Raw genomic sequence first — 12,031 nt, forward strand, 5'->3', positions numbered from 1 at the left:
GTAGGTGGTTTGAGTCGCACCATTTAACAAAGTCCTTGATTAGGTTGCTATTCTCCTCCTTCTGCCCACTCCTGAAGCAGCCCATAATAGCAGTGTCATCAGGAAACTTTTGCACATGGCAGGACTTAGAGTTGTATTGGAAGTCAGATGTATATAGGCTGAACAGGACAGGAGAAAGTACAGTCCCCTGCGGCGCTCCTGTGCTGCTGACCACAATATCAGACCTGCAGTTCCCAAGACGCACATACTGAGGTCTGTCTGTAAGATAGTTCACGATCCATGCCACCAGGTATGAATCTTCTCCCATCTCTGTCAGCTTGTCCCTAAGGAGCAGAGGATGGATGGTGTTGACGGCACTAGAGAAGTCCAGAAACATAATTCTTACTGCACCACTGCCTCTGTTCAAGTGGGAGAGGGATCGGTGTAGCATGTAGATGATGGCATCCTCCGCTCCCACCTTCTCCTGGTATGCGAACTGCAGTGGGTCAAGGGTGTGGCGGACCTGTGGCCTCAGGTGGTGAAGCAGCAGCCACTCCATGGTCTTCATGACATGTGATGTCAGGGCAACAGGACTGAAGTCATTCAGCTCATCAGAACATGATACCTTTGGGACTGGGGTGATGCAAAATGTTTTCCAAAACCTTGGGACTCTCCCCTGTTTCAGGCTCAGGTTGAAGATGTGCTGTAGAGGACTCCCCAGCTCCAATACACAGGCCTTCAACAGTGGTGGCAATACTCCATTAGGACCTACTGCTTTGCTGGCATGAAGTGTCCTCAGCTCACTGCTTACCTGGGCTGCTGTAATTGTGGGTGGGGGGAAACTCTCTCCTATGCTGGTATCAGCAGAAGGAGGGGTGGATGAAGTAGTACTCTGAGGTGAGAGTGAGAGTGGGTTAGGGTGGTCAAACCTGCTAAAAAAGTTGTTCATCAGGTTTGCTTTCTCCCTGTCTCTCTCGATGGAGGCACCCCACTTCGAGCTGCAGCCAGTGATGATCTTCATCCCATCTCACACTTCCTTCATGTTGTTATTCTGCAACTTTTGCTCCAGTTTTCTCCTGTACTGCTCCTTCGCCACCCTGAGCTGGACTCGGAGTTCATTCTGCACGCGCTTGAGCTCATGCTGGTCGCCGCATTTAAAAGCCCTTTTCTTCTGGTTCAAAAGGCCCTTGATGTCACTTGTAGTCCATGGTTTATTGTTAGCATAGCAGCGTACTGTTCTTACTGGAACTACAACGTCCATACAGAAGTTGATGTAGTCAGTAGTGCAGTCAACAACCTCCTCAATTTTCTCACTATGTGACCCCTGCAGGATATCCCAGTCCGTAGTTCCAAAGCAGTCTCTCAGAGCATGCTCTGCCTCAGGGAACCACTTCCTGAATGAGCATGTAGTTGTAGGTAGCTCCCTCACTCTTGGTTTGTAGTGAGGCTAAAGTAGAACCAGGTTATGGTCTGCTTTCCCTAGCGCCGGCAGCGTGGTGGCACTGTATGTGTCCTTAACTTTTGCATACAGTAGGTCAATAATCCTAGTTCCCTCGGTGTTATAATCCACATACTGGGAGAAGGTAGGTAATGTTTTGTCCAGGATCACAGTCTCCAGAGATTAACACAAGTGCCTCGGGTTGCTGTGTTTGAAGTTTAGCAAAAGCGGAGTGTCATACACTATCTCCACGTCCGCATGAGGAGGGATGTAAACAATAACAACAATGACGTATCAAGGTGCAGCTGAATCCAGCCATCAGGGTTGCACAAGCCATTGCAGTCTTAGAGCCAATCCCAAGCCCGGTTAAATTGGGGAGGGTTGCATCAGGAAGGACATACTGCATAAAACCTGTGCCAAATCCAACATGCGGATAAGAATACACAACGTCCATGACAGATCAGTCGAGGCCAGGGTTACCCACAACCACCACCGATGCTGCTGTCCAGCAGGGCATCAGTGGCAGAGAAGGCAAAGGTGAACAGGAGGCAGAAACGAATTCAAAGACAATTGTTGAGGCGGAAGTGAAAGACTGTGGAGTTCAGAGTCGGAACTTTGAATGCTGGCAGTACGACTGGTAAAGGGAGACAGCTGGTTGATATGATAGAGCGGAGAAAGGTATACAGTATGTTCTGTGGAAAGGGTGTAAGGCCAACAGCACTGCAGGTGGGTGAAAGTTGTTCTATCATGATGCGGATGGGAAGAAAAATGGAAAAGGAGTAATTGTAAAGGAAGAGTATGTTAAGAATATTATGTAAGTTAAGAGAAAGTCTGACTGAGTGATGAGCATAAAGTTGGAAATTGAAGGGGTAATTTTAAATGTCATCAGGGCATATGCTCTGCAAGTAGAATGTGAGATTGAAGAGAAAGGAGATTTCTGGAGTGAGTTAGATGAAATGGTGGAGAGTATACCCAAAGAAGAAAGAGTGGGGATCATAGGGGATTTTAATGGGCATGTTGGCAAAGGGAACAATGGTGACAAGGAGGTGATGGGCAGGTATAGCATTAATGAGAGAAATGTTGAAGGGTAGATGGTGGTCAACTTTGCAAAAAGGATGGAATGGCAGAGGTAAATACATATTTTAAGAAGGAAGATGACAAGGTGATATATAACAGTGGAGGGAAGTGCACACAAGTGGACTATGCCCTATGCAGGAGATGCAATGTGAAAGATTAGACTGTAAGGTCGTGGTAGGGGTAATGTAACTAGATAGCATTTCAAGGTGAAAAAGAGGAAGAGAGTGAGAATGCAACCAGGGATCAGGTGGTGGAAGCTGAAAGAGGAAGATCATTATGTGAAATTCAGTGAGGAAGTGACACAGACACTGTGTGGTGGTGAAGACATGATAGACGATTGGAACACTACAGCTGAAGTGGTAAAGGATTCTAGCTAGTAAGGTTTATAGCTAGGAAGGTCCTTGGTGTGAGATCTGGACAGAGAAAGACAAATAGACTTGGTGGTGGAATAAAGAAGTACAAGAAAGCATAAAGAGGAAAAGTTAACAATAAAAGAACTGGGATAACCAGAGAGATGATGAAAGCAGACAGAAGAACAAAGAGAAGCATTAAAAGTGAAGAGACCAAGTGAAGGTTAAGGAAAAGACACATGCCGAGCTTTATTAGAAGCTGGACACAAAGAAAGTAGAAAAGCACTTGCACTGATTGGCCAGACAGAGGGACTGAGCAAGGTATACTTCTTTCATCTTCTGTATTCTCCTGAATTGTCCCGATACATGAATAAGATTGATCTCAGAATTAAAAACAAAATGTTTTTAGCTACCAAACATAATAACCTGGACCAGGTTTCAAACAAGCTTAAGACTTGTTTGCAAAGTGGTTTGTCTTGTTTTTGTCAGGCGATGTAGGAGTGTCTATGACTGTAACAGACACATGGATAATGTGTAGAAACATGCAGTGGAATGTGTAATCATTATAATACATTAAAGGACTGTCATGATAATTAAGTGCTCACCCTGTTTTGTAGTTAGCATCACATAGTGGCTACAATTCAAAATGTCCTCTTCTGCCCGATTATGTAATCGTAATACAGTTAAGTCAATTACGTATGCTTACTATGTATTAAAGTGTATTTATGCATACATTACTGCACATGTAAGGTACTTTCTGAAGATGTTCACTGTGTAAGGCACAATATAAAACAGATTTCTAAATTTAGAATACAGTAATAACAAAATGACAGAAACATTTAAAATATTAAAAGTACTGTGTTAATAAATTTAATGCAGGTTTTTCCAGGGGAAATTAGCCCCCTGGTGGTACAGAACCAGTTAGGTTTCTTTCTTTTGGGTGTATACACCATCAGCATGGCACTGCCAGATCTAAACACTAACGTGGAGAATTGCATGTGTATGGAACTGAGTTTAGCTGCAGGTGGAAGTTCCCGTCCCACTTTAGGGCGCCAAGCAGAGTTGTGTTGCAGTGCAGCAGTTTATTATTATATTATTATAACATGAAGTTGTCTGTTATGCTTCTGCCTTTGTCCAGAAATGGTTTTATGACTTCAGTCTCGGAAAGTCTTTCTCCAGTGGAATGACTGGGATTTTTTCCTAAATAAGGAGTAGCATTGCACGTGCAAATCTGTCCTTTTTTTATACATTCTGCACAGGTGTCTGTTGTCAAAATGCCGCATTATAGTCTGATAATGGTCACAGTGCTTTGTGTCTTTGATTAACAGTACAATAAATAGTTCTGAGCATTCATCAACCACAGCACCAACTGTGGTCATTACTACTGATGAAAAGAATGGAGACAAACAACATCAACTCAGAGGGAAAAGCAAGTTCATTGCACCATGTGAATGTCACTGACAGAATAAAATTGAATTTTAAAAAGTGCTAACTTTTACAAGTAGCCAAAATCTGCACCGGGTGTTACAAACTCAAATCAAATATTTTTATTCTCAAAACAAGGAGCATCCAGATTCTAACATGCGACATTTTGGTTATAATGCAGCAGTTCTTACCGCTGCACCATCCAAGACAACATATCAACCTTCCGTTGATTGACATTTGAGTTTGGGTTTTTAAATTATTAACAGCAAAATGTAAACAGAATTTTTTCCCCTTTGGTTATATTCTTGAATAAAATATGTTTGATATGTGGACTAAAGTCTTCACACATTATACACTTCAAACTTTTTCCATGTTAATAATAATAATAGTAATAATGACGTATTTTTAGTTATGTGCTCAGCATTTCTTGCCAAACATTTCCTGTCATCCTACATTTACCTAGATAGTTGTAGACACTGAACATACATGAAATGTATTCCAAATAACGATATATTATTTACTGTACCCTATATAGCTTCAGGCACCTCACATCCAAATAAAGAGACTTGAGCTGAGAGACTTTCAGCTGCTTCTGTGGGGGATGGGAGAGCAAGCTGCTTGCTGCAGTTGCTGATTGACACACTTGCAAAACAATATATGCAGATGGAAGGTGCAAAGGAATTTAAGGTAGCCTGGGATTACGACTTTTTCTGTATGCTTCAGGGATTCTAGTGTTAAAATCTTGAAGTATACTGCAGCCTAAAAAAAATCTAGACTTGCGTATAAAAATATTCAGTCTGGCATTTGCTCCAACCACAGCACTGCCTTAACATATGCTGTACAACTTGTAATATCAATTAATAAAAGAAATGTTATGTAATGTACATTAATTCACAGAGCTCTGAAGTCAGACATACACAGCCCCACTGAATTAGATTGGCAATGGCCATGAAATGCAGTGCTAAATGACAATATCATTTGCCATCACAGCAAATTTCTTTGCCTTAGGTTCCACCAACAGCTCACCTAATTTAAATCAAAAAGCTCAAAAAGAGCTTAGGAAATAGCCAAGTAAAACACATTTTGGCAGACATGAAATTATAGTTTTGTATCTTTAAGGCTACAAAACACCAAACCAAATTTTCAAGATGCCCTTATAAAGAAATTAAGAAAGTAAGTAAGTTGAAAGAAAAATAAAAACATGGAAAACCCAGACACTTGTCTGTGTTGCATCAACTGTAATAAAGGTCATTTGCTTTAGAGGACAAAAGGTAATCCAATAAAGTGCTTGCTCTGGAAATGAATCATCTGTCACCAAGGCACAATTCAAACTTTCAAAGAGATCTTGAAATAAAAGTACTGTGGGGTGTATTACCCTTAAGAACACATCCTTGCAGAAACATACTGAACTTTGTAATATACCAAAAAGTATGTAGTTAACAACCTGTGGAAGAAAGTCCTGTGTCAGGAAACTACTACAAAAAAATACTGGAGTATGAAGGTCCCATTAAGCATGGTTAGATTCATCATCAGAAAGTAAAAGGTTCATTACTGCACAGGCCGTCCCTCAGAAAAAGATGTCGACTGATGAGATAGGCTACTAAAAATCCAACTCTCACACTCTGGAGTAAAACTGGAGTGAAGGTTTATGGGTTCACAATTTCAAGAGCTCTCCATAAAACAGGCCAATATAGGACGGTAGCAAGAAAGAAGCCATTCCTTAAGGTCCACATAAAACCATGTATGGCATTTGCTACAAAACACGAGAAACACCCAGTTAAGGTGTGGAAGAAGGTTTTATGGCCAGATGAGACCAAAATAGATCTTTTTGGCTAGACTTTAAAGAGATGTGTGGTGTAAAGTAACACTACCCATGCTTCAGGAAACACCATACATACGCTGAAATATGGGGGCTGTCACATCATGATATGGTGGTGCTTTCCATGTGCTGGGACTAGGAATTTTGTCAGAGTTGAAGGGACAAGGGATGGACAAAAATACAGCACAATATTGCAGGAGAACCTGTTTCAGTCTGCTATGAATCTATAGCTCAAGAGAAGATTCATCTTTCAACATGACAATAGATAGATACTTTATTAATTCCAAGGTGAAATTCTCATACTCCAGCAGCAGCATACTGATAAAAAAATATTAGATTAAAGAGTTTTAAAAATGCAGGTAAAAACAGACAATAACCTTGTATAATGTTAAAGTTTAACCCCGAGTGGAATTGAAGAGTCGCATAGTGTGGGGGGGGCGGCACGGTGGCGCAGTGGTAGCGCTGCTGCCTCGCAGTTAGGTGACCCGGGTTCGCCTCCCGGGTCCTCCCTGCGTGGAGTTTGCATGTTCTCCCCCTGTCTGCATGGGTTTCCTCCGGGCACTCCGGTTTCCTCCCACAATCCAAAGACATGCAGGTTAGGTGAATTGGCGATTCTAAAATTGGCCGCTTGGTGTTTGTGTGTGTCCTGCGGTGGGTTGGCACCCTGCCCAGGATTGGTTCCTGTGTTGGCTGGGATTGGCTCCAGCAGACCCCCATGACCCTGTATTCGGATTCAGCGGGTTGGACGATGGATGGATGGATGGATAGTGTGGGGGAGGAACGATCTCCTCAGTCTGTCAGTGGAGTAGGACAGTGACAGCAGTCTGTCGCTGAAGCTGCTTCTCTGTCTGGAGATGATACTGTTTAGTGGATTCTCCATGATTAACAGGAGCCTGCTCATCGCCTGTCGCTCTGCCACAGATGTCAAACTGTCCAGCTCTATGCCTACAATAGAGCCTCACCAGTTTGTCCAGGTGTGAGACGTCCTTTATGCTGCCTCCCCAGCACATCACCGCATCAACCACCTGCAGCATCTTATTGCAGATGTTGAAGAATTCTAGCCTTCTAAGGAAGTATAGTCAGCACTGCACAGAGCATCAGTATTGGCAGTCCAGTCCAATTTATCATCCAGGTGCACTCCCAGGTGCACCCTTTGCACACAGTCACCTCTGATAATCACGGTGTCCATGTGGGGCCTGGGCCTCCTAAAATCCACCACCAGTTCCTTGGTTTTGCTCGTTTTCAGGTGTAAGTGGTTTGAGTCGCACCATTTAACAAAGTTTTTGATTAGGTTCCTATATTCCTCCTCCTGCCCACTCCTGATGCAGACCATGATAGCAGTGTCGTCAGCGAACTTTTGAACATGGCAGGACTCTGAGTGGATTGGAAGTCCGATGTTTATAGGCTGAACAGGACCGGAGAAAGTACAGTCCCCTGCGGTGCTCCTGTGTTGTTGACCACGATGTCAGACCTGCAGTTCTCGAGACGCATATACTGAGGTCTGCCTGTAAGATAGTCCACGATCCATGCCACCAGGTATGAATCTACTCCCATCTCTGTCAGCTTGTCTCTAAGGAGCAGATGTTGGATGGTGTTGAAGGCGCTAGAGAATTTCAGAAACATAATTCTTACTGCACCACTGCCTCTGTCCAATGACCCCCAGCATAAGGACAAAGTGATACTGGAATGGTTCAAAAAAAGAAAGGGGAATGTTTTGGAATGACCAAGTCAAGGCCATTATCTTAACCCTAATGAGAATCTGTGGCACTATTTGAAATCTGCTGTCCAGTGGCACCATCCCACCAACCTAAAGGATCTCTATGAATTCTGCCAAGAAGAGTCGGGAAGAATCACTCCTGAACAATGTGCAAAACTGGTACATGCTTACCCCAAAAAAATTAAGGCTGTTATTGCAGCAAAAGAGTTCTTGGCATAGTATTAGTATATGGCTTGAATACTTGAACATTAACATTAGAGATTTTCTTCTGTTCAATATCTACAGAAAATGGTTTAGTTTTGACTTTGGAAATGTATTGTTACAGTATAAGAGTTCACTATACAATATTGAATAATTATGTGTACAATCTTTTGTTACAATAAATGATGATTAAAGGAATGACTTTTCGTATGCCACTGTATTTTTACAACCGAATCAAAAAACATACTAATAGTTTTCTTGGATGTCCTAACATTTTTGTACAGTGCTGCACACAGCCAGATAGATAACAGAAGCAGCATTGCATTGCTGATGTGTGTAGTAAATTTTTCAGGGGAACATTTTTGGTGGGATGTAGGAACTGTCCAAGGAGCCAGCAACTCATTTACTGAATCCCAATACCATGCAGCTACAAATCACTTTCATATAAATAACCTTTTTTCTATGTTACTGTTTAAGCTCCCTGTGTAACAGTGCACTTATGACAGATGTGCCTATTGCAAAAAGACATAGTAGCTTTATGTAGCAGTATTATATTGCTAAGCACCCTGATGGCTTGGCTACATTGTGACTAAGTTGTACAGTGTCGTGTTAAAGAAATTTCAGATGATAGTTTAACATGCAGAAGTGAAGTTCTGCTAATTTATATATTTCTGATGTTGTCTCTAAAATACTCAAGAATGACATGATCTTTCCACATACTTGCTTACTTCAACCAATAAACAAAATTCTCAGCACGCAGTTAAAACAAAGAATTAAAGTAGACACAGGAAAACTAGAACAATCATGTGTGCAAAATATTTTGTAAAGAAGCAAGTTCTGTGCTTGACTTTTTAATGTGATTTTTTTAGTAAAATATGAACACTATACAAAAATCATATTTCTGAACAGACAGGCTGTGAAAGTTGTCAGGAAATGTGTACAGAGAATGCTAATGAGAAAACTTGAGTTTAACTGCAGAATCATGATTCATGAATCATAATTAAGATTATGACAATGTTACCACAGCATTGATAAGACAAGGTGGGGCTCACTTTACATTTGACCTATAGGAACATTCATGAGCTTCGGTTTCTTAGTCTTCCAGAAACACACCACTCAGATCACCTATCTCAGGCAGAATTTCTGTGAATCAAGAAGGTCTAATTTATTATAAATCCATGTATGCTGTGATTTTTAAAATCTTGTCTAATACCACCTGACTTAAGCTTGCATTTAGGTAAATGTTCTTTATATTACTTTATAATCAAATTACTATTAGTAGGAGTTATTGTATGGTGGCTTGTTTTACATTTCAAAATTTCTACAAAACAAACATCATATAAACTAGCAGCACAATATAAAAAATTTTACAGTTTAACTTGAAACTTAACTCTATTATCCCCCAAAATTCTTGGTGTTCATTTTGTATGACATAGTGGGATCTTTCACAATTTCTCCTTATAGTGTTTATAGAAAGGGCTTACATAATTGCTTAATTACCATATCTGAAAACATCTTGACCACTTGAGTGAGACAGCCGAATTTAATCAGCTGAAAAAGAATCCAGCTTCTCCAAATTTAGGCAAAAATGGCACCTTGCTGTTATGAGTAGGAGTCCCAAAAACTTCCAAATATACTCACTAGAGGGGGAAACCCAACCAAAAGCCCTGGCTAATCATAGAGGGCCCAATAGAATCTTTACCAATAAAAATATTTAAAGCAAAAATGCTCTGAACAAAAGCCAGGCCAAAAACAAGATCAAAAGCAGAGCATGAACTCACAAAATGCAATAAACACAAATGCTTAAGAAACTCACCCCTCCCCAGCACATTCACTTGAACAGACAGGAACTGTGAGATACCCTCCAGTTTTATACTACAAAAATCAGGCCCAAAAATGCTAAATGTGTCTTCCGTTCTTTGGGAAACTTGATAACTAGAACAGGCTGACCTTTGACATTGACACAATTCAAAACCAAAGTGTAATGGTTAATCTGAAGTTCACTGCACTGTATCACCTATTTAAACCCATCACCAATTAAAACACCAAACAATTTAGTCAGTGTTAAAAAGAACTTTCCACTTTAGAACTGTAACCTTTAATATCCCTTATATTTCTCTCTCTCTTTGTTGTTTATGGCAATGTTCAAAACTGCAAAGCTGAATTTGAATCAAAACATTGATAAACAAAGCAGTAACTAATTAATATTTTTCAAAATTTAAATGGTCTGAACAAAACATACCTGACACCTGTCCAGAAATAAGAATGCCAAGTGTGACTGCAAAACCAAATGCAAAGTTGACTGTAAGAAATTGGCCATGGGTGCCGCCACTAAGGACCAACTGAGCCACAGAGCCACAGCCAAACATCTGCAAAATAGAAAAAAAGGAACATACAGAATGTGTGATACTTATACAAGAAAGTTTTCCTCAGCCTTCCAATATTCTAATATTAAATCGCTACCACCTGAAACACAGACCTAGACAAACAACTGAAATATGTTTTGTTTAAAAAAAACAAAAACCCTTAAATTCCAGTTAATTTATCCATTAAAAATCTACTCATGCAAAAAGGTTCAAATCCCAGTGACTGAAGCTGCTTAAATGTTTTAGTGAGGCAGAGCCCATCTAAGCAGCATTTAGCACAAGGGTTAGAGCCAATAATGAATGGCGTGTCCTATTACAAAGCACACTGATGCACAAACTCATCTTTCTTATACAGGGACAATTCTGAGTCACCGATTTAAACATTTATGTCTTTCGGATGATAAAGGAAAAAATAAGAGTCTCCTATAAAACAGAATTGATAACTTAAACTTTAGAGTAGGTGGTAATTTGTTATACATGCAATACAGATGTAATATTTGCACTAAATCTAATTAGGAGTCATGAGAGACTGCTGCCTGCCCCATTAGCAACAACACACATACTTTTGAACCATCAAAAAACACACATCTTTGATATGTTGAAGAAAAACTGCAATTAAAAACAGTCTACTGCAAAGCAAAAAAAAAAAAAAACCACACATCTGAGTATAAATAAAAAACCTAAGTATCGAGAGAGATTATAACTGTTTGAGGCTTATAGGCACAGAATCCTATTTGTCTAATAAATGTAACCTGGTCACAACTGAAGTTGAAATAAGCCTTGAACACCACATGCATTCTAGAAAACCAAGTAAACTTATGGCATTGCTTTCAAGTTTTGCTTAGTTAGAGAAACATTTTCAGAAAGTCATAACTTAGATACTGGACTTCTTGATAGATATTAAACATCAGCTTTAAACCAGGACTAAATAACAAATTCACAGCCATTTGTGATGGTGTGGGTCCTGCGCCATACTCCCACTTCCCTTTTACGAGTCCCTCAAACCCAAGACCATCGATAATTTAAGAGATGAACTGGTCTGGTGGAGACAAATCAAACTGAACAAGGAGTTAGCAAAAAAGCGCTTTTATTAAAACCAAAAACAAAACCAAAACAGCGTCCATAGTGCAGTTCTCAAAGCAGTTCCAATAAACAACCCATAAAAAGGTAAAAGTCCAAGTGTTAAAAACAAGACTAAAACGGGACCAAACCTGCAGCCGTCATTGAGGCAAATCAGCCAAGCACAGCTCCTTCCATGGTTCGCACAGCTGGACAGACCAGCCGCTGCGATCCTCTAGCTACCGACCCCCTACTTGGCTGCCTCCTTCAGCATCTGCGACAACAGGGTCGGTTGTCCTCCCGTCTTCCTTCTCGCACATGTAGTTGACCCCCCAATCTTTAGGAAGGATGCCACCTCACCCAAACCCACTCATCTACATAATCAGCTGGCGTTCTCACAATCTCTTTTGCTTTTCTTTTTCATCTCTCCTACCGAGCTCCTGTGCCGGCCCGTACTTTTACGGCTCTGTGGGCACAGTAGCTCAATCACGCACCGCAGGAAGCCAATTAAGCAATTGAGAACAATCGTACCCTCACATGCAGGTGCAACTCGCCCCAATTACCTCATTAACTCCCAACGGCTGAACAATCATGCCCACG

At 40.8% G+C, this 12,031-nt stretch overlaps 1 protein-coding gene across 1 annotated transcript in view; it reads right to left on the reverse strand.

The window, feature by feature from the left end:
• Positions 1-12,031, reverse strand: part of aqp3b (aquaporin 3b) — a 48,345-nt gene that overhangs the window by 21,887 nt on the left and 14,427 nt on the right. The window contains exon 2 of the mRNA XM_039759153.1: positions 10,249-10,375. Within this exon, the coding sequence (XP_039615087.1) occupies positions 10,249-10,375 (127 nt within the window). The remainder of the gene's footprint in view (positions 1-10,248; positions 10,376-12,031) is intronic.

This window comes from Polypterus senegalus, chromosome 7 (assembly GCF_016835505.1).
Source record: "Polypterus senegalus isolate Bchr_013 chromosome 7, ASM1683550v1, whole genome shotgun sequence".
NCBI classification, from domain to species: Eukaryota; Metazoa; Chordata; class Cladistia; order Polypteriformes; family Polypteridae; genus Polypterus; species Polypterus senegalus.